At 43.7% G+C, this 21,338-nt stretch overlaps 1 protein-coding gene across 1 annotated transcript in view; it reads right to left on the bottom strand.

Moving 5' to 3' along the window:
* The window catches only part of LOC310899548 (protein mono-ADP-ribosyltransferase PARP12-like), a 16,317-nt gene extending 9,806 nt beyond the window's left edge, over nucleotides 1–6,511 (bottom strand). Inside the window, exons 1-6 of the mRNA XM_083836019.1 lie at nucleotides 6,060–6,511; nucleotides 4,996–5,131; nucleotides 3,659–3,953; nucleotides 2,650–2,748; nucleotides 1,491–1,614; nucleotides 5–174 (exon numbers count right to left, since the gene is read on the bottom strand). Coding sequence (XP_083692145.1) covers nucleotides 5–174; nucleotides 1,491–1,614; nucleotides 2,650–2,748; nucleotides 3,659–3,953; nucleotides 4,996–5,131; nucleotides 6,060–6,376 — 1,141 coding nt within the window. The 5' untranslated portion in view covers nucleotides 6,377–6,511. The remainder of the gene's footprint in view (nucleotides 1–4; nucleotides 175–1,490; nucleotides 1,615–2,649; nucleotides 2,749–3,658; nucleotides 3,954–4,995; nucleotides 5,132–6,059) is intronic.
* Between the last annotated feature and the right edge of the window lie 14,827 nt (nucleotides 6,512–21,338).

Genomic DNA, 21,338 nt, shown 5'->3' with positions numbered 1-21,338 from the left:
AGACCATATTCATCTTTCCAGTACCAGATCCATTCTGTTGTAAGAATGAAGTGAGGGGGTTTAGTCACAGAGGAGGCTGTAGAAAGACGTCTAACCTTTCCGAACCCACAGTACATATTAAGAAATGAGATGCAGGACAAGACAGAGCCACTTTCAGTAACCACGTTACTACATCTGTTAAGAAAAAAAAAAAAAGTTCGGGAAGCTTTACACATAGTTTCAGAAGCCTGCCACAGATCTTCAAATTAAGTCAACATCACTCAAGAGCAGAATACAAACCTGTCGTTTCCACAACAATACCAGTTCTATATTGTGTTTGTACATATTTTTCCTCTTCAGGTATACAATGTACTCTAGCAGTTCCACAGTGGGGATAGGGATGGGGTGGGGAAAGGGTAGAAAAAATCCCATGCTACCTTCACATCCTCCACATCAAAAGGTGAAAGAGAACATTACTTCTAATCATGGGGTCAAACTGTATTGACAAGTTCAACCAAAGACAGATTTTTAAAAGTACATGTGACAAGTCATCATTCATCTGAGGTTTTCCTTAGTGAGGAGTAAGATTTCCTATGGCATCAGCAGTAGGAACTATTTATCTACTTTTTCAGAGCGAGAAATACTAGAGTCAGATCATTCCCATAAAATAATCGAGGCAGGTTGTCCCTGGCCAGCAGCCAGGTACCCACAGGGCAGCTTGCTCACTCCCCCTCCTCTTACCTCCCCTCTTCAGCAGGACAGAGGGGAGAAAAGAGGAAGAACAAATGCAAGAAAACTTATGGGTCAAGGTGAAGGAAGCTTACAAAGTGAAGGGAAGAGGGGGAACATAATAAATAACTAATGATTTTTAAAAAAATCAAAGAAAAGCAAATTGCTCCCCACCTCCCACAGGCAGACTGCCCAGCAAGTCTCTGAACAGCAGCCGCCTTGGAAACCCCAAAACTTAATCCCTCTTCTTCTAGGCCTGCTTTTATGGCTGAGCATGACATTATTGGGAAGGAATATCCCTTTGGCCAATTCAGGTCAGCTGTCCTAGCCGTGTCCTCTCCCACTTTCCTGCCCACTCCCAGCAAACTAATTTGTGAGGGGCAACTGGGCTGAGAGGGGCAAACAGAGAAAACCTTGACTCTGTGCAAGCGCTGCTCAGCAAGGACTAAAACACTGGTCTATCAAGAGTGTTTTAGTTACTAATCCAAAACACAGCTCTGTATGATCTGCTAAGAAGAAAGTTTTAACTCCATCCCAGCCAGACCACGTGTGGTAACCCAAGGGGTCCTATACAGACTTTGAGCATGAATAAATCACAATGGATCAGATCTTGAGCAACAGCAGATCAATGAAGCCAGGTCAGCAGAAGAGTGCCAAACAAGGCTAGTTCTGTAATGACTGCAATAGAATTGCAGCAATTTATAGCCACTGAGGACCTGGTCCAATATTGCACATCCAGAGGGCAAACTCCAAACACTATTAAATCTTGTAAGAGTTTATACCTGATGTTATTGGGGTCACAGTATGCTTTTTCTATTTCTTCCATATTCTTGAAGTCCTTCCAGGTATTACCATCAAAGACCTGCCATCTATATGGCAAGTGAAAATGAGTTCTGATACACTTGTCTATGGAAGTAAAATGAAAAATAAGACATGCATTATTTTTAGAGTCTTTGAGGAAGACTCCAACATTTGAGGCACACACATACACTTAGCTGGTGAAAGTATCAAATGCACAGCTATGGCAAGTGTTCACCTATAGAATCATTACAAGCAGTAGTTCAGAATTTTTCAGCATGATCAAGAAAAACTTGACCCAACTTTGTATGATTAACCACCCAGTCCCACAAAGATATTACTGAAAAAAACAGTGTTCAGTTTCAGGATAGCAGATAGCTCATTTAAAGACATCAGGAAGTCAATAGGCTTAAGAGTCCAGTGACTATTCCACTAGCAACAGAAACAGTGGTTGCAGTATCGCAGGAATCACAGGTGTTACTCAGAAATCATTCAACGAGTCACTAGGCAGTCCTTCCTCAATAGCAGAGAAGAACAAATCACCAGTACACATATGCATAAATTTCAGGCTAGCTTTCATGGTAGAGGAAATGGCAACATAACAAGACAGAAAGTCAAGACGACTGCGCCACAGTTCACATGCGAAGATGTGCAATACCTCAGAGCTATCACAAGTCAAGAACATTAAGAAGGAAAAGGATGACAAAAGGACACCCCAACAAAAAAAGTCGCACAGTGGCATTTTTCTGGAGAAGTCAGAACATTTTCAAAGGGATACCGAGCTCAGACAGATGAAACAGAAGAATGCTTCACGAAACAAGGGAGAATGCAGAATTCAGAGTGTCTTTTGTAGTTATTTGGCAACAGGACGCCCATCTTTCAGCAATCCCTTAGGTGAACCCAGCTAAAGTAGCCAATCTCCAACACAGGCCAGTATTAGACACTTCAGAGCAGGACAAAACAACTCTTTTGTGCGGTAAATCGGGTCGGTCAAACACTTTCTTACCAGCACTCAGCGTTACGATGCAATTTAACTAAAGATAAGCATAAGCTCCGAAGTTTCCCTTTTCTATGGAAAACATCTATCACTTTCGGTTTCTCAGAAAATGCAAATAGACTGGACTTGCTACAGTCACGACCTACCTTTAAAACCACAGCTTTTGTACAGATGATACAAACAGATCTGTTCTGATTCATCATTATTTGTAGATGAAGACTCCTGGCTAGAGCTGTGTTTTCTCTCTAGAGGGGGAAATTATAAGCCTTATTAATACACTTTGTTTCAATAAGTCCCCTTACAAGTGCAGCTATAAAGATGTCTTTGATAATCTCATATGCACAGGAGTCCTGTCCCTTATCCACCCTTCCTAAACTTGACTTTCTTATAGCTGCTGAATTCCTCAGACGCAGTTGCTAGCTGTCACCACAAAATAAGAATAGAATCCAGTGCCTCTGCATTTCTCGACAGACTTATCTGTGCATTCCACACAGTTGTTCAACATAGGCAGCTATAAAATTCAAAGTCTCAAAATTTGATACTTCTGTAAATCAAAGCACACCTAAAGAAACAATAACTGCAGGGAGAATAGCAGAGATGAACATACACACACTTGGATTCTCCATTCTGTTATCCATTTTTTTCCAGTTAAATTATAGTAACTGACAATTCTAAGGAACTTCAAAGGAAAAGAACAAACAAAATATTGTATCTCTGAGAAGCATCTAGGATACTGCTCTGTGAGTTCTTGTGCTAAGCAATGGCTATATAAAAGAAAAAAATAATGAGAAAATAGTTTATAATCACCCAAATGCGACTTCTATTCTCAAATGGTTCTCTACCCTTGTTAATGTGCTTTCACGACGAACACATCAAAGATCTCCTGATCTCCAGTTACAGTTATGGTTTGCTAACCCCCATTTTTAATTTATTTTCTTTTAACAAAAAATCCAAGGACTATATTTCTCAGACAACCATTCCTTGAAATCCACTCCACTTGAATTTAAGACAAGTCTCTGCCAATGACTTGGGTGCAAGGTCCATCCTAAAAGATACATCAGGATGTGGAATTCAGTTTCCTCTTTCTTAATGGCATCTGTGTGAATATTCACTATGGTGACTCTTCCAGTGTTTTCAAAAGATGATATGATTTACCTTTGCTTGGTGAAGACTTGTTATCTTCTATGCCATACACACTTCCATTGCTATTTTGTATGGCATACATATTCCTATAAATGGAGGGTAGTTTCTGAATAATGTCTGGGCTTATTCCCTGTCTCTTCAGTTTCTTGTAACATTCTGACTTTAACAAGTCATGGGATCTCTTGCAGCTGCTGCCAAATCTGCACTGTCCCCGCAAAAAGTACTGGCAAGCATGCAGCTTGGCGCAGGTCTCTTTAAAAGTACAAGATCCATAAGGTCCATCACCTTTGTTGTAATGCAAGCAGACCTTCAGTAAGGAGAAAAAAAAAAAAAAGACAATTTAAAGATTCAAGTATAACATGCACATATATTCAGACTGTTTGAATTCAAGAAATTTTACATTTGCATTTAGAAGACATACAAGTTTTTCTTCTTGTTTTCCAAGTGATTACTTGATAGTTTTTTCCTTTCCCCTGCTAATGTCCAGAAACATCTTTCAACAGAAAACAGCTGTGTTATTGACATTCTCAAGCAAACAGTATTTTGCTCTATATCACATAAGTGTAGGACAGCAGATTTTATTCTGTCACTACCCTAAATCTCTGGTTTTCTAGTTTAGGAATAGTGAAATTTTTCAACCTGAATTTGATGGTAAGAAGTCCTGAGCCTGGCTGGCATGGAGTTAACTTCCATGTTCCAGTTTCTTCATAGCAGCCTGTATGCTGCTCTGTTTTGGATCCAAGACCAAAACACTGCTGATAACATACCAACATTCATCAGTAGCTGAACACTGCTTGCACAGCCAAGACTCTGTCTTCCTCCCACACCTCAGGAAGGCTGCGGATGGGAAAGAAGCTGGGAAAGGACAAAGCTGGAACTGCTGACCAAAAGTAGCCAAAGGAATGGCCCATACCTTATAACATAAAGCAATAAAAACAGAGGGGCTGAGGGGTGTCCTCTTACAAGGTGGTTGTTGTTTGGAGACTGGCTGGGCATTGCTCTGCTTGTGAGCAGGGGTGAACATGCAACACTTCATCTCTTCCCCTCTTTCCTCCACTTACTAAACTGCCTTTAGCCTGACCCTCACCCACATTTTCCACTTTTGTTCTTTCGACTTTCTCACAACTGTCCTGCGGGGGGCAGGGGAAAGGGGAGTGAGCAAGCAGCTGTGTGACAGCTCAGCTGCCAGCCTGGGACAACCTTCTGTGTAAGAGAACAAAAGATTTAAAGTATTACATTTGGATTATGCTAACTAAACTGATACCTAACATCTCCAGATAGCATCGAGCCTCTTCCACTTTGTAAGGGTCACCGAAACAGGCATAAGAAACCATCACACCACTGCTCACCTCTGGTAGGAGGGAGGGATCGTTTTGAAGCAGAAGCTGATGAAGTTCATTACTGCTAAAATTCTCAAGTCCATATTGTTTTAAAACACGGTGATTGTGGTCTGAGTAGAAGTCGTGAACAAACTTGCATTCCTTCCTACAAGTTAAGAAAGCCAAGTGCAAAATGAATGTAACGTACTGGCACAATTGTGCTACCCCACCTATATTACACTAAACAATTTTAAAAGCACATCAAATTAGTTAGTTTCAGAAAAATCTGCAGCACTGCCTTATAAAGTAATTATGTGATTTGCACAGCAGACTACGAAATTACCCTGAGGATAATTACCACGCTATTTCTGATTTACAGCCATTACAGCATTACCGCTGCCTGACGCTATCGGCGTATTTGACCTGCAGCTCACACCTGTGCACAGGGCAACACCGAGAAGCCAGGCAGTGTTCGCTCAGCTCAATCCCAGCACACACACTGCTCAGCTTTGTGGGCACGAAGCGCTCGGGTTTGTCGGAGGCGACAGCCTCTGCGGGGCAGAGACTAAACAGCCTTTTCACCCTAGCCCTGCAGGGAAGTGGCAGAGGCTCCAGATAGGACGGTGGGCTGGAAAGGAAGTGTTGCAACCCAAACAAGTCTGAAACCTCTCGTGGCTGCCTTGAAAAAGACAAAACAAGAGCACTTAAAGCACCTCGGCCGGCACGGAAATGGAAGGAAGGGTTTTACGGAGGCCTCTCCGTGCCGGGAGGGCACGGCTAGCACAGGGCCCCTCTCACCTCAACCAGGAACCCCCGGCCGGGCCCAAACCCCCGACCGCTCCCGCCCAACGCAGCCGCAGCCCCCCGGGCCTGTGATAAACATTAATACCAAACTTTTATCCTCAAAACGCCTCTCCTTCCCACCAGCCCCTACCAACCGCAAGGCGGCCCCGGCGCCCCCCGCCGCGTGCGGGGCAGGGGGCGGCCGCCGAGACCCGCGGCCCGAAGTCGGGGGGGGGGGGGGCTCTGGGCCGGAGTCTCCCGGCATTCAGCCGCAGGACCCCCGCCGCCCCCCCGGCACCCCGGTCCCTCACCTGGCCTGCTGGTTGCGGCAGAGGCCCTTCAGGTGGTACTTGCAGAGGTGCAGCCGCCCGCAGCGCCCCTGGCAGCCCGCGCCGTGCTCCGGGCACAGCCGCAGGGCGCTGGTGGCCACCACCACCACCACCTCCTCCTCCGTCTCCGCCGCGTCCTCCGCGGGCCGCCGCAGCAGCGTGAAGCGCTCCGTGTCCCGCAGCACCGCCTCCAGCTGCTCGGCCCTGGGCCGGCCCGGCAGCTGCTGCCGGAGCTCGCTCAGCTCCAGGCTGCCGCCGCTGGCGCACAGCACCCGCAGCGCCTGGGCGGACAACGCCATGGCTGGGGTCGGCTGGGGCACCGCCGGCGGTCCCGGTCCCGGCCCCGGCCCCGGCCCCGGCCCCGAGCCGCTCGGCCTGGCCGGCCCCGAGCGGCTCCTCCCCGGCCGCCCCACCCCGCTGTGGCCCGGCCGAGGAAACGAAAACGAAAGCGGAGCGGGGCCGTGCCCGCCCCGGGGCTGGCTTCGTGGTGCCGCCTGACGGCGCGGGGGTGCGGGCTGGGCGCCCCGCGCCTCCCTCCTCCCGCCGGGCCTGGGGGTCCGTCCGGGCGAAAAGGGGCGGCCGGTGTGGGGTGAGTGCCCCGGGGGGACGGCAGGCCACAAACAACTCTCCCTGCCCGCTTCAGTCACAGAAAGAAAGGCTGGCCTGTGAGTTCGACCGCCATTAGGCGCCAGGAAAGCCTCTCACCAAGGTTTCCGACCTGTGCCAGGTTTCTAAGACTTTGCGGAGGGCAGTCTCATGCTCCTCTCAGTTAACAGCTCAGCCGTGGGCACGCTGGCTGGCAATGTCCCTGCCCTGGCTGCAGTGCTCACAGAACCAAACGCCTGATAAACAGGGTCACCTCATCCCTTTGTACCACAGCCACAGCACCGGAGTGTGGCCAGGTAAAGTGCTCACCTCCGGGAGCTCACAAACTCTGTACTGTGGGAGCACGTTTTCATTTTTTAACGTGCTTTCCTTGTTGGGTCGTTTGGGCACTTCATCACCTTCTTTCAGAGGAGTGCTTTAAGCGCTGGTGAAAGAATGGTACCAAACACCGTTGTTTAAGCTGGGGTGCCTGCAGCAGGCACAGGCACTGACAAAGCTGATGGCGAGTCGCATCGAACGAGCATCCTGCCTGCTTCCTGCTCCTGCCAGTCAGGTTCTGCTACGTGCAAGGTTCATCTGGCTGCCTTTCCCCTTGTTTCTTCTTATTTCCTGCTTCCCCTGTGAGACCAGGAAGGGAGTGACAAAATGAGAAGCTACACGAGTACATCGAACAGAACAACAGCTATGCTCAGTCACTTAGAGGTTCATATAGATCTGTAGCCTGCCTCTGACGAAGGATGTCACCAGATGCCTAGCAGGCAATGTGAGAGGCTGTAGAGTCGCTGCCCTTCAGCCCTCCCTCCCAGCCTCGGCTGATTAGATTTCCTGAACCGCAGAAATGTGCCATGCACTTCCTTGATTCAGTTTCTGATTTTATAGCCACTTATATCCTCCTTTGTTGTCTCTTTTCTGAACTGAAAAGAGTTTGAATCTATTTTGGCTATTCTTGGCATAGAAGGCATCCCATAGCTTGGACTGTCTTTGTCCTCCTTTGTTTGTTTCCTAACACAGTCTTTCCTTAAGGGGCGGACCTGCAGATGATATGCAAGGTGTGAGTGCATCAAATCTCCACAGTAGCTTTTTAGTGTTTTTTCTTTCATCTATTGCTTTCCTAAAAATCCCTGCTATTTGATTTTGTTGATTGCTTTTGAAGAGGGAGTGTCACGGTTCATTTGGATCTCTTAAATATACAGGGACCTCTGTACCCTGCAAATGAATTTTTATTTTATGAGCTGATCAGGAAAGAAGACAAACAAACATGGCAAACAAGGGCTCAATAGCCTTTTGTCCTAAGGGAACTCTAAAAGACTAGCTTAAAATGTGAATTTACTATGTCATCACTCCATTAATTCATGAAGTTTCTTGCTCGCAGATTCTCTAATTCGTAACTAACTCATAACTTGCACACCTATGAGCAAAATAGTTACCTAGGTGGCGGCAAGAGGGCACGTGCCTTCTCTGTCACCAGGAAGCACAAAAGCCTCGGCAGCTTGGCTGCTGTTGTTGGATCCACCTCAAAAGCTTTTCAGGGAAGCTGATGTATTTATACCATCCAGCTTGGAAGTAGAATAGAATAGAATAGAATAGAATAGAATAGAAAAGAAAAGAAAAGAAAAGAAAAGAAAAGAAAAGAAAAGAAAAGAAAAGAAAAGAAAAGAAAAGAAAAGAAAAGAAAAGAAAAGAAAAGAAAAGAAAAGAAAAGAAAAGAAAAGAAAAGAAAAGAGAATAGGAGAGGAGAGGAATAGAAAAAGGAAAGGAAAGGAAAGGAAAGGAGAGGAGAGGAGAGGAGAGGAGAGGAGAGGAGAGGAGAGGAGAGGAGAGGAGAGGAGAGGAGAGGAGAGGAGAGGAGAGGAGAGGAGAGGAGAGGAGAGGAGAGGAGAGGAGAGGAGAGGAGAGGGAAGGAAAGGGAAGGAAAGGGAAGGAAAGGGAAGGAAAGGGAAGGAAAAAGGAAAGGAAAGGAAAAAGGAAAGGAAAAAGAAAAAGAAAAAGAAAAAGAAAAAGAAAAAGAAAAAGAAAAAGAAAAAGAAAAAGAAAAAGAAAAAGAAAAAGAAAAAAGAAAAAGAAAAAGAAAAAGAAAAAGAAAAAGAAAAAGAAAAAGAAAAAGAAAAAGAAAAAGAAAAAAGAAAAAGAAAAAGAAAAAGAAAAAGAAAAAGAAAGAAAAAAGAAGAAAAGAAAAGAAAAGAAAAGAAAAGAAAAGAAAAGAAAAGAAAAGAAAAGAAAAGAAAAGAAAAGAAAAGAAAAGAAAAGAAAAGAAAAGAGAAAAGAAAAGAAAAGAAAAGAAAAGAAAAGAAAAGAAAAGAAAAGAAAAGAAAAGAAAAGAAAAGAAAAGAAAAGAAAAGAAAGAAAAGAAAAAAGAAAAGGAGAAGAGAAGAATAGTTCCAGTTGGAAGGGACCTCTGAAGATCATGAAGTCCACATCAAGTCTAAAAAGATCATCAAATCCATTTGGTCTATGCCATTTCTATAAGTTAATGGATACTGAAGAAACCTCTACATGGTTAATATGCAAGAATGCAGGGGATGATGGCTGCAGGAGACAGCAAGCTACAGGGGATGACAGCTGCATAATGACCAACGTGTTGCTCAACTTTGACCAAATGGCTCCCAGTATATGCCAGGCCTTAGCATGAGCTATGTGTTAGCTGAAACCTGAGCGGTCATTGAGTGAACTGGCACATTGGAGCTGGTGTTTTCACAGAATTATCCCATTATTCGTAGATCTCATTCCTGACTGGTAATAGCTCAGAAGCCATTCTGTCACTGAATAGCTAGACCTATAATTCTGTCAGTTTTCCCAGGAGCAAAAGTTGAACTAGTAGAGCAGCCGGTGACTGATGCAGAAGGAAGATTTGCAGATCTTCTTTTGAATTTAAGTACCTTCCCGTCCCCAAACGCATACCCGAAATAAATCATAGCTTTTTCCTTCTCACATGAGTTTCTTTAGTTTGTTTTCTGGCATGTTCCTCAGGAAGAAAAAAAGTACCTCTTTGATTTGATACAACTTCCCCACCTATGAATTATATATAAGCAAAATTGTATTTTCTCCTTCAGAAGGATTTTCTGCTAATGAAAAAGTCAGTTTGGGTTTGTAAAATTAAATATCTCCAGTGTAAGAATGGATTTCATGAGACCTCAGGGGCACATAAGGCAAGTGGCTTCTCCTCACCTCCCAAATATGCTAATTAAAGGTAAGGCTGGAACTGTTTTCTTAAATGCCATTGTAACATAATTGCTTATGAGCTATTCTACCTACCGTTTATGACTGCTTTGTGCATTGGCCCTGTAATAAGCTCCCTTTAAGCAGTTCCTATGGTTTCAGAACAGCTGCTGGACCTGCACATGGATTTTTAATATCTGTGGGACTTCAGGTATAGCAGTTTCAGTGAGCCACCTCTGCTAACATATGCTGTATTGTATGCTATTGTGCTATGAAAACTTTACCCTAGAAATTTTCAAGTGTCAATTATTACATTAATATCTTTATTTTTAGTAACAGTTGATGGATAATTGTGTTATTTTGAATTGCAACATCATTTCATAATCTTGCATGTGTTGGTCTTCAAAATGGAGTAATGTAATGACTTTCCAATGAATTTGAGCACAAACCTTTAAAAAATCCCTAGTTTAATCGTAGATGGTGCAACCTACTTCCCACCCCATCCATCTGTTTTAGCCGTTCCCCTACTTGGCATGGAGAAGCTTTTAGCTTTGGGTTGTATGCGTTGGATGGAGACATCATACTGAGCCTTCCCTACATTTCTGTAGAACTTGTAATTACACAGGTAAGGAAAATGAGCAGGAAAAGGTAGATTTTGGACTTAGTTGTGAGCTAGAACGTTTGCAGGTGGAACGCTACCTTCTGGTCAGTACAGCTGCGCTGCTGACTGTCAGGGACTTAGAAGCTTGGAAGCGCGGTATGCGCATTTGACAATGTTTTTGATCACTTCTCAACTTACATTTAAACACATGTTCAGAGGGCTAATCCTTTCTCCAGTGATGGTCTGACAGCATGGTTACTTTTAAACACTTGGCTAAACCTTTGGTAATGTTGTGTGCAACTGGTCCATTCATTCTGGCTTGTATTTTTTATATATTACTTCTATGCATTACACTAATTTCTTCACTTATCACTTGCATTTCTGAAATGTGGATTAATTGACAAGATCTCTGTATAACAAACTTCCAATTACAATCCCAGGAATTTCCCAGAGGCACACTAAACTAAAAATCAACCAACCAGCGGATGACACACATACCTCCAAAGCAAGAAGCAAGAACTCAGTTCTGGTGCAGTACATGATCAACACCAGACAGTGGGGCTGTTGGCTGTCCAAGAGATCTTGCATCCTCTGCAGAAAGCAGGATAAATCCTCGTTTTCTATAGTTGCCTCAGGACTGAGTTTATTTTCATCATCTAACTGTATAGACTGGATGGGATATAGAACACCCATTTTTTTTTAAATCAAGCTGTTTGTTTAATAAGAATAAAATAAATAAATTATTAGAAAATAAATAAATTATAAGTATAGTTTAGCCTAATGGTATATGCCAGAAATTGCATTTTTTACAGATTACATTGTTGCCTAAATACTTCATAAATGGCCTTGCTTCTGAAAAGAAAAATAAATTTGGACTGAAAACTCACAGTACAGTTAGTGATATAGTTAGTGACTCTCATTTGTCATTGGCACAGCTCTAGTTTTGTTCTGTTGAAGCTTTAGTTACTAGGTGCAGGTGTAAATGTCTGTTTATTGTGCCAGCCATAGGCTTTTATTCTTCTCAGCATTATAGTTTCAAAAAGGTGTTGTTTTCATACAGACCCATTGCCTTTTACACTGGTTTCCTCCATCGTACAGAAACCACATCTTCTACTCTTTTTTGACTCTGCAGATCACCTGTGTCCCCTACTTTATTCTTCTAAGGGCTGCCAGGCACTCTTCTCCTAGGTCTGGTCCCAAACTCACTGGAGTTTAAGTGGACAGGAATCTCTCCATCGCTTTCGAGGCCGCAGTTATCATTTCTCTGGTGGCTGTTTCCCCAATCTGCTATTTCACGAGGCTCACTCTTGTTGGAAGAGCAATACAGAGCCCTTTCAACTCACAAGTAAATACATCCCTAAAATTTGCAGTGTATTTGCTGGAACGAAGTCTCTGAAGCGTATCTTTTTCCCAGGACTTCTTAATTAAGGGTTAATACAATATTTTTAATACAATATGGATCATCAAATGAGCAGTGAGTGAGCAACATCCTGAGCAGCAGGATTTTGATTTACCCCTGGAAAGGCGGTGTGAGTGGGAGTATATATGTCGGCCACAGATATACAGAATGTCCTTAACAAGTGGCTCTGCATGGCTTTGTCCAAATTTCTTGCCAGGACTCTTTTTAAAATTGTGAAAGTTTCTTAGACCACAAAGGCACTCCTATAAAGACCAGGGAGGCTGTCATGATCATGAGGGGAAAAGAACACCAACCCATTGATTTTAGCTTAGTTTTTATGCTTCTCATTCTCTTCATTTAAAATTATTTATAAAAAAAAAAAAAAAAAAGGTGAAACTTGTGCGGCATGGGAAGCATGGTAACCAACCAAAACAAAAAGTTTATTGAAATAGGTACAAGTAGAAACGCCCGAAGTTTAGAAGCCTTTTCTTGTCTCAGAACAGTTTTGCCTTCATTTGTCAATACATCACCCAGAAACATTTACTGTCCCAATATACATATATGGCTGCTAATTCCTCCTTTAACCCTTCCACTTTGAGATAGGAGTGGCTTCCCTGTTGACAACAAGTGAATAACAATTCTGTTTTCTTTAATGTGACACCAAACCACTTATCTACATATCACAAATATTTGCTTAACATAAATTCATTCAAATTATCAGTTCCAACAGTTCAAACTGTTCTTTTAAAAGCTCACTAACTTTTCAGAGTTTTTTGTGATAAAAAAAATTCAATTTGTCAGGAACCAGAACAATTACTGAAGTGCATGTCAGTTTTCATTTTGTATTGCAGTCAGCAACAATGCGAAAACTGGCCTGATTGTACAGTGCTTCAGAATGTGTTAGACAAAATATGAAATTTCATTGATAAGGACTTAACCTCTGATGTCTCCATGAGTGGTAAGAAGAGATGTGTTTATGACAATGTGTAGCACATACAAATTAAAAATCTGAACATACTAGCTCAAAACAAACAAGCAAACAAAAAACCTTGCTATTTTTTGTTTATATTATTGGTATTTTTATGACAATAATCATGGTACATGTTCATCAAACCAGTTTGGAGCACAGGACAGAAGGGATCACTTGGATCAGCAAGTCTATTCCCTCACAGTCACATGCACCTCGTTTTTTAGATATCCAGTTCAGAAAAGTCCACAGCATAATCAGCAGGTTCCTTGAGCCCCAGAAAGCTCTTCTTTAGCACTTTCCAACAAACGTAAGGCATGTACCCTCTGAAGACATCCAGGAAAAAGCAGGATCATTAAAATTATGGAAGGGACCAATAGAATTCAGAAGGAGGATGTATATTTTTCAAAGCCTTTGAAAACAGCAGTCAGCTACAAATTTGAAATGAAATTTACAATCGAATCTAAAACAAAAATAAAAAACAACCAAACAAAAAACCACCACCACAACAAAAAAACAGCTTTGTAAGGAATAAGAAATGTGTGACTTTATTTTCCAATTGCTATACCCTACTTTCAACTGAAGCTTCTTTACTTCAGTGCCAACTTTCTGAAGTTTTCCTGTGCCGCCTTCCTCTATGGGTTCATTTACTCCTCTGTGTGCTCATCAGCTAAATTCAGTTATTCATGTGGTGTGTCACGCAGCACCTGGAATGTCACAGGGAAATGATTCAGAGATCAGTAGAAGCTACTTATGGTGGCAGGGGATAAACATAAAGACCAAAAGACCTCATCAAAAACAAACAAACAAAAAAAATTGTGTGCTTTCCAGAGCTTCTTGCAGTAGTATAATAAGGTATAAAACTAACCTATTCATACAGTCTTTAACAGCTATCTAGAATCCCAGCTAAAATAGGTGCTTGGTAAAGGGAGGCCTAAATTACACAGAATATTTATGCATTTAATTGTAACTACAGTTGTGAAATGAGAATATATTCAGACATATTAATCAGATACAGGACATACAGCTAGTCGGGGAACTATAGGCCTGTCAGTTTGACCTCAGTGCCAGGAAAGCTCATGGAGCAGATTATCTTGAGGGTCATCACGCGGCACTTGCATGGCAAGCAGGCAATCAGGCCCAGTCAGCATGGGTTTATGAAAGGCAGGTCCTGCTTGACGAACCTGATCTCCTTCTATGACAAAGTGACGCGCTTGGTGGATGAGGGAAAGGCTGTGGATGTGGTTTACCTTGACCTCAGTAAGGCTTTTGACACCGTTCCCCACAACATTCTCCTCAAGAAACTGGCTGCTCGGGGCTTGGACTGGCATACGCTTCGCTGGGTTAGAAACTGGCTGGATAGCCGGGCCCAGAGAGTTGTGGTGAATGGAGTCAAATCTGGTTGGAGGCCGGTCACTAGTGGTGTCCCCCAGGGCTCAGTACTGGGGCCGGTCCTCTTTAATATCTTTATCGATGATATGGATGAGGGCGTCCAGTGCACCCTCAGTAAGTTTGCAGATGACACCAAGCTAAGTGCGTGTGTCGATCTGCTCGAGGGCAGGAAGGCTCTGCAGGAGGATCTGGATAGGCTGGACCGATGGGCTGAGGTCAACTGTATGAAGTTCAACAAGGCCAAGTGCTGGGTCCTGCACCTGGGGCGCAACAACCCCAAGCAGAGCTACAGGCTGGGAGATGAGTGGCTGGAAAGCTGCCTGGCCGAGAAGGACCTGGGAGTAGTGGTTGATAGTCGGCTGAATATGAGCCAGCAGTGTGCCCAGGTGGCCAAGAAGGCCAACAGCATCCTGGCCTGTATAAGAAGCAGTGTGGCCAGCAGGTCTAGGGAAGTGATTGTGCCCCTGTACTCGGCTCTGGTGAGGCCGCACCTCGAGTACTGTGTTCAGTTTTGGGCCCCTCGCTACAAGAAGGACATGGACGTGCTCGAGCGAGTCCAGAGAAGGGCAACCAAGATGGTGAGGGGTCTGGAGGACAAGTCTTACGAGGAGCGGCTGAGGGAGCTGGGCTTGTTCAGCCTGGAGAAGAGGAGGCTCAGGGGTGACCTTATTGCTCTCTACAGTTACCTTAAAGGAGGCTGTAGAGAGGTGGGGGTTGGTCTGTTCTCCCACGTGCCTGGTGACAGGACGAGGGGGAATGGGCGAAAGTTGCGACAGGGGAGTTTTAGGTTGGATGTTAGGAAGTACTTCTTTACCGAAAGGGTTATTAAGCATTGGAACGGGCTGCCCAGGGAGGTGGTGGAGTCACCATCCCTGGAGGTCTTTAAAAGACGTTTAGATGTAGAGCTTAGCGATATGGTTTAGTGGAGTACTTAGTGTTAGGTCAGAGGTTGGACTCGATGATCTTGAGGTCTCTTCCAACCTAGAAATCTGTGATACTGTGATACAGCCAAAGAGTACTTCCATTAAGATCAAAGGCAATACGCTCTATAATACAGTTCACTACTGGTATAGACAAAAACATAATTTCAAAGACTCCTTCATCTTCAATTCTTTGGTCAAATGACCCAAAAGAGAGGTGTTCTGGCCAGGTACTCATTCCAACTGGCAAGATACACTGGCTAATTGAGATTATCTGCTGTTGATCTGTGCAAGGCAAATCTTCTACATTGACATAGAACAAAAGATGTTTATCAGCTTAATTGCTTTGGCCTTGTTCTCCTTCTTGCCACACAGCTCTGTCTGTATCAAACTATTTATTGGGCTATCTACCTATGCAATGCCTTCTAATTTCTGTATAAAAATACTTTCCATGTATTTTTGTGTAATGAATGAATTCACTTCTTCAAAAGTTTTAAAATAAAGCTGGTATGTCTGCTGAAACGTAGGATGTGGAATTATTGCTTTTCTTCTGTGAGAATGGTGCTACCGTATGCTAGCAAGTTTCACGTTCTATTAAAAAAAAAAAAAGAGGAACTTATTTATAATAAACATTATGCTGAGTCAAATAAGTCTTCTAAAAGCAGATTTACAATTATTTTCTAGCATTCTCATAAGAATTTTGTACTTATAGGTTATTGATCATAGGGTTGATGACATTTTCTTCAGCTTATTTTCCTTTCTTTTGGTTCCTTTCACTTTGAATTTTAGTTCAAAGTTATTACTGGTCAATGTCATCTTCACAAAGAAAAATTTTTTGATCAGTCTTTGTACCTTGAAATAGCAAAGAAAAACCTCTTCAAAAGGCAACTTGTGGTATTTATTATCAGTAATATTTAATACTTAACTGTTGGCAAATAGGTCTGAATAAGAGGCCTTTTAAGAATCCACCAGTCTTTAAAAAGGAAAATAAGAGTATAGTCTAAAGTAGGAAACTGGTAAAACACAACCCTCTTGTCTATGCATACAGTTTTGAAACTACTTTGAAAGGATAATGTGATCACAAATCTAGTACTCAAAAGTTAGTTACAATATGGCCAAATTTGGTTGAGTGGTACAGTTTTAATTTGCCCTCCCTATATACATGTGTTAAGATAGTATCTGGACGTCATCACCAGCTGTTCCTGCTACACGACCTTTGCCGTGCATGCATGGGTTAGTGCTCATTTAATGACTGACTAACCAGTGGGATTTCATTACTAATTGCATCCCCATGCATAGCTTGCTACGTGCTGTCAGTTGTTGTTTTCAAGAGAGCATTGCTAACCTCTTTATGGACTTTTTTATGCTCCTCCCATTACAGCACATAAATGCTGCATAAGCATAGACATTTATGTTCATAAGAGCTTTGAGTTGTGAAGATAATTTTATTGTCCCTGCTTTATACATGTGAAACAAAGGCACAAAGAGATTAAATTAGGGAATACTCACTTATTTTTTTTATTTGATATGAGATGCCTAAGAACTCTTGTTTTAGAGAGTTCAGCATTTGTGGGCAGTTTACGGGCTCGGCTGGTGCTCAGTGACAACAGTTGCAGCTGGTACTACTCAGCATTTCTGCAAATCTGTACTGAGGTCTCAAGTCAGACATCCAGAAAATGAGGAACACACAGCTAGTGACCACCTGTGAAAGTTTGTTCAAAGGGACTTGCCTAGCATCATTTGGGAACTCTGTGGTAAAGACAGGGTCAGAACCCACTTCTCCAGGGCAGCATTCAGCTGCTTTAACTTTGAGAGCATCCTCTCTCTTCCTTAATCTCTAGAGAATTTATAACTTCTGCAACAGATGCAGCAGCATTTCTACAGATGACAGTCTTGTTTACCCAGTTCAGCATTAGAGTAAGATTTATTATTTATGCCAGGCACAGAAAAAAAGTAGGGTCCTTGAAAGGAGAATGTTCAAATATGCACCCAGGGAAGAGGGAAGGGATATGATTATGTTTTGATTTTGGTCTTTTCTGTCTTGGGATAGTGCTTCTGCAGAGCCGTGATGAAATCTTGGGCCCCACTGTATGGGATTGGGAAAAGGACGTTTGCCCTTCCTCCTCCATTCCTCAAGCTCTACCCCTCCTGCCCTTATCTTATTGATTGGTGGCCGCCTTGGTCAAAGCGACCATGAAGTGGTTGAGTTCAAAATTTACGGTGACAGAAAGAAAAGTGCCACCAAAACCTCATCCCTAGATATGGGGAAAGCGGACTTCAGGCTGCTCAGGGAACTAGTCAGCAAGGTCCCCTGGGAAACTGCTCTTGAAGGCCTCGATGTCCACCAGTGCTGGTCATTCTTTAAACGATGCCTCCTAGAAGCACAAGATCAAGCAATTCCTAAATATCGCAAGTCAGGCAGGCGGGGCAGGAGGCCGGCGTGGCTGACCAGGAACATTCTAATGGAGATTAGGCGGAAACAGAGAGTGTTTCGCTACTGGAAGGAGGGCCAGGTGTCATGGAAAGAATACAGGGATGCCGTTCGTGTTTGTAGGCAGAAAACTCGTGTGGCCAAAGCACACCTTGAGTTGAAGCTGGCTGTGTCTGTGAGAGAAAATAAAAAGGGCTTTTTCAGATATGTGAATGGAAAAAGGAGAACTAAAGAATACATAGGGCCGCTCCTTGACAGGGAAGGTCTCCTCACAGACAATGACATAGGCAAAGCAGAGACGCTTAACGCCTTCTTCGCCTCTGTCTTCAATGCCGATGATGGGCTTCGGGACCCAGGGTGCCCTGAGCTAGAGGACTGGGACGGTGGGGATGACAAACTCCCAACCGACCCTGAACGTGTGCGGGATTTGCTACTCCACCTGGATCCCTACAAGTCCATGGGTCCGGATGGGATTCATCCCTGGGTGCTGAAAGAGCTGGCGGACGTCATCGCGGAACCTCTCTCAATTATTTTTCAACGATCCTGGGAATTTGGAGAGGTCCCGGTAGACTGGAAGCTGGCAAATGTTGTGCCGATTTACAAGAAGGGTCAGAAAGAAGACCCTAGCAATTACAGGCCTGTCAGTCTCACGTCAGTGCCTGGTAAAATCATGGAGAAGATGGTTCTCGAACTTATTGAGGCTCACCTGGGGGACAAAGCAGTCATTGGTACCAGCCAGCATGGGTTTGTGAAGGGCAGGTCCTGCCTAACTAACCTGATTTCCTTTTATGATAAGATCACCCGTATGATGGACCAAGGGAAACCAGCTGATGTGATTTTTTTGGACTTCAGCAAGGCTTTTGACACGGTTTCCCATAGGATCCTACTGGACAAAATGTCCACCATACAGCTAAATAAAAACATCATACGATGGGTGAGCAATTGGCTAACGGGCAGGGCCCAAAGGGTTATAGTAAATGGGGCTGCGTCAGGCTGGCGGGAGGTCACCAGTGGTGTCCCTCAAGGCTCCATTTTAGGGCCGGTACTTTTCAATATTTTTATAAACGATCTGGATGTAGGAATAGAAGGTATTTTGAGCAAGTTTGCTGATGACACCAAACTTGGAGGAGTTGTGGACTCGAATGAGGGTGGAAAGGCCTTGCAGAGGGATCTGGATAGGTTAGAGAGCTGGGCGATCACCAACCGCATGAAGTTCAATAAGAGCAAGTGCCGGGTCCTGCACCTGGGACGGGGAAACCCTGGCTGCACGTACAGACTGGGCGATGAGACGCTAGAGAGCAGCCTAGAAGAGAGGGATCTGGGGGTCGTGGTTGACAGCAAGTTGAATATGAGCCAGCAGTGTGCCCTGGCGGCCAGGAGGGCCAACCGTGTCCTGGGGTGCATCAAGCACGGCATCGCTAGTAGGTCAAGGGAGGTGATTGTCCCGCTCTACTCTGCGCTGGTGCGGCCTCACCTCGAGTACTGTGTGCAGTTCTGGGCACCACAGTATAAAAAGGACATGAAACTGTTGGAGAGTGTCCAGAGGAGGGCTACAAAGATGGTGAAAGGCCTGGAGGGGAAGACGTACGAGGAACGGCTGAGGTCACTGGGCCTGTTCAGCCTGGAGAAGAGGAGGCTGAGGGGAGACCTCATCACAGTCTACAACTTCCTCGTAAGGGGGTGTCGAGAGGCAGGAGACCTTTTCTCCATTAACACCAGTGACAGGACCCGCGGGAACGGGGTTAAGCTGAGGCAGGGGAAATTTAGGCTCGACATCAGGAGGGGGTTCTTCACAGAGAGGGTGGTTGCACACTGGAACAGGCTCCCCAGGGAAGTGGTCACTGCACCGAGCCTGTCTGAATTTAAGAAGAGATTGGACTGTGCACTTAGTCACATGGTCTGAACTTTTGGGTAGACCTGTGCGGTGTCAAGAGTTGGACTTGATGATCCTTAAGGGTCCCTTCCAACTCAGGATATTCTATGATTCTATGATTCTATGATCTTTTACATACAAGTCTTCCCCGGCCCCTGTCTTTGACTCCTAGTCTTCTTGCACCCCTCAACCTAAGGCTTCTTGGCTCAGACTTCTCACTCCCAGTCCTACTCTCTTAATCCAGGCCCCACAAAATTGGTTCAAATTCTCTTCCTTAAGTCTTCTTGCTGAATTTGTTCCAAGACTCTCTTCTCAAGTCCCAGTGAAATCTCTTTCTGGCACCTCTCCCCATCACTCCAGTGAGCTCACTGGAGTTCAGGGCCAGTGTCTGTGCAACCACCTACCATCTCCTGTGACCTCTAGCTCCCAGTCTTATCTCCCAGCATCTTCTGCTTTTCTAATTACCAGTCACAATTTACCTCTTATACAGCCCCTGGCATCCTGTGTAGCTGGTACAGCTTCCTCCTAGATGAGCCCATCCTTCCTTCAGCACAGCCTGTATTCCAGTCAAACAGCTGCTTGTCCCATGAAGTTGCAGTGCTGTCCAGGTGATGGGAGAAGAAAAAGCTGATTTGAAAGAGCACAGAAAAGAATTAGAGATCATCCCTTATGTTGTTGTAACTGCCTGACATGGGATGCAGTAAAACTTGATCTCTCAGGCTGTGCATATGAAATATGTAATCTTTCTGTTGTGCTTGATTTAACTGAGTAGGCTATATATTCACTGACTCTAAAAGTTATTCAAGATTCCAACATATATTTTGCACAAATAATGTTAAGAGCTTGGCTTGAAATGACAAAAGTAATTTCTCAAAGTCACGGGTTAAAAATACTATTTGATTTGAAGAGTCATGTGGCTCCTTGCTGCATCGTGTTAAATATGTAACTTGCAAGCTGCCTTCTCTGGGATGTTATATGTATTTACTCTTTCAAGATGTCTGACATCATTTGGGGGATCTAATAAAATACAAGGGATTACCCCTTACTATGTAGTAATCTGGAGCTCAACTTTTTTTGGATGTGTTAAGCACATACTTAGTTTTAAGGCAAAATGTGCTTCTAATTAGACATGAGTTTAAAATTACATCTGAATATTTTCTAGAGCTGGATCCCTAGCTCATAAAATCTATGAAGTGGTCTTTAAAGAAGTAACTTCTAATTAAACCTCTCCTGTCTTTATTCTGGGTTCTTGTATATGACTGAGCTCAGTAGTTAGCCTCCCAACAGCTTAATAACAATTTCACGGGAGGCAACCAGAAGCCTTAATTTGTAAAGCCACAATTCCATTTCTCAATCTGCTTCAAGCTTTTTGGTGTTTCTTTTGTACCTATCATATACATCCTAGAAAACTTAACTGAGCTAGACTTGCTGAGATCGTATTGTATGGCGTATCCCTGTGTGGGCCGGGGGAATTCCATGGAAGACGTTTACAGCATACATGTGAGGCTAAGGTGTGGCGTAGCCACCAAGATTCTTGGTTCTTTGTTGAATTCAATGATAATTCAACAGGCATTTTGCCTTCTATTGTAGGTCTCTCTCAAAGAAATTTGATTTTAAAATATTTATATGGATCTTTGGGCTTCTTTGGCTGTTGAGTGGATGTAGCTATCAAGCCATTCCTAATTTTTTATGTTACCTGATCTCTTTTCCCCTTATATTTCATTTTTCTAACCCTTTACACAATGGAACATATAAAAGAAAAAAATAAATAAAATGGACCCACCTCTCAGACAAGTTAGTTGTTGGATTTTACTACTTCTTTTACCCCAAAAGAAACTGAAAAGAGTGTGGCCAAATAGAAGCCATGACAAAAAGACAGTTTCATTTGAAATGTAAACCCATAAACCACTGTTTCA

This window comes from Anser anser (assembly GCF_964211835.1).
Source record: "Anser anser genome assembly, chromosome: 1".
Lineage (NCBI taxonomy): Eukaryota > Metazoa > Chordata > Aves > Anseriformes > Anatidae > Anser > Anser anser.
This window is presented reverse-complemented; position numbering and strand designations above follow the sequence as displayed.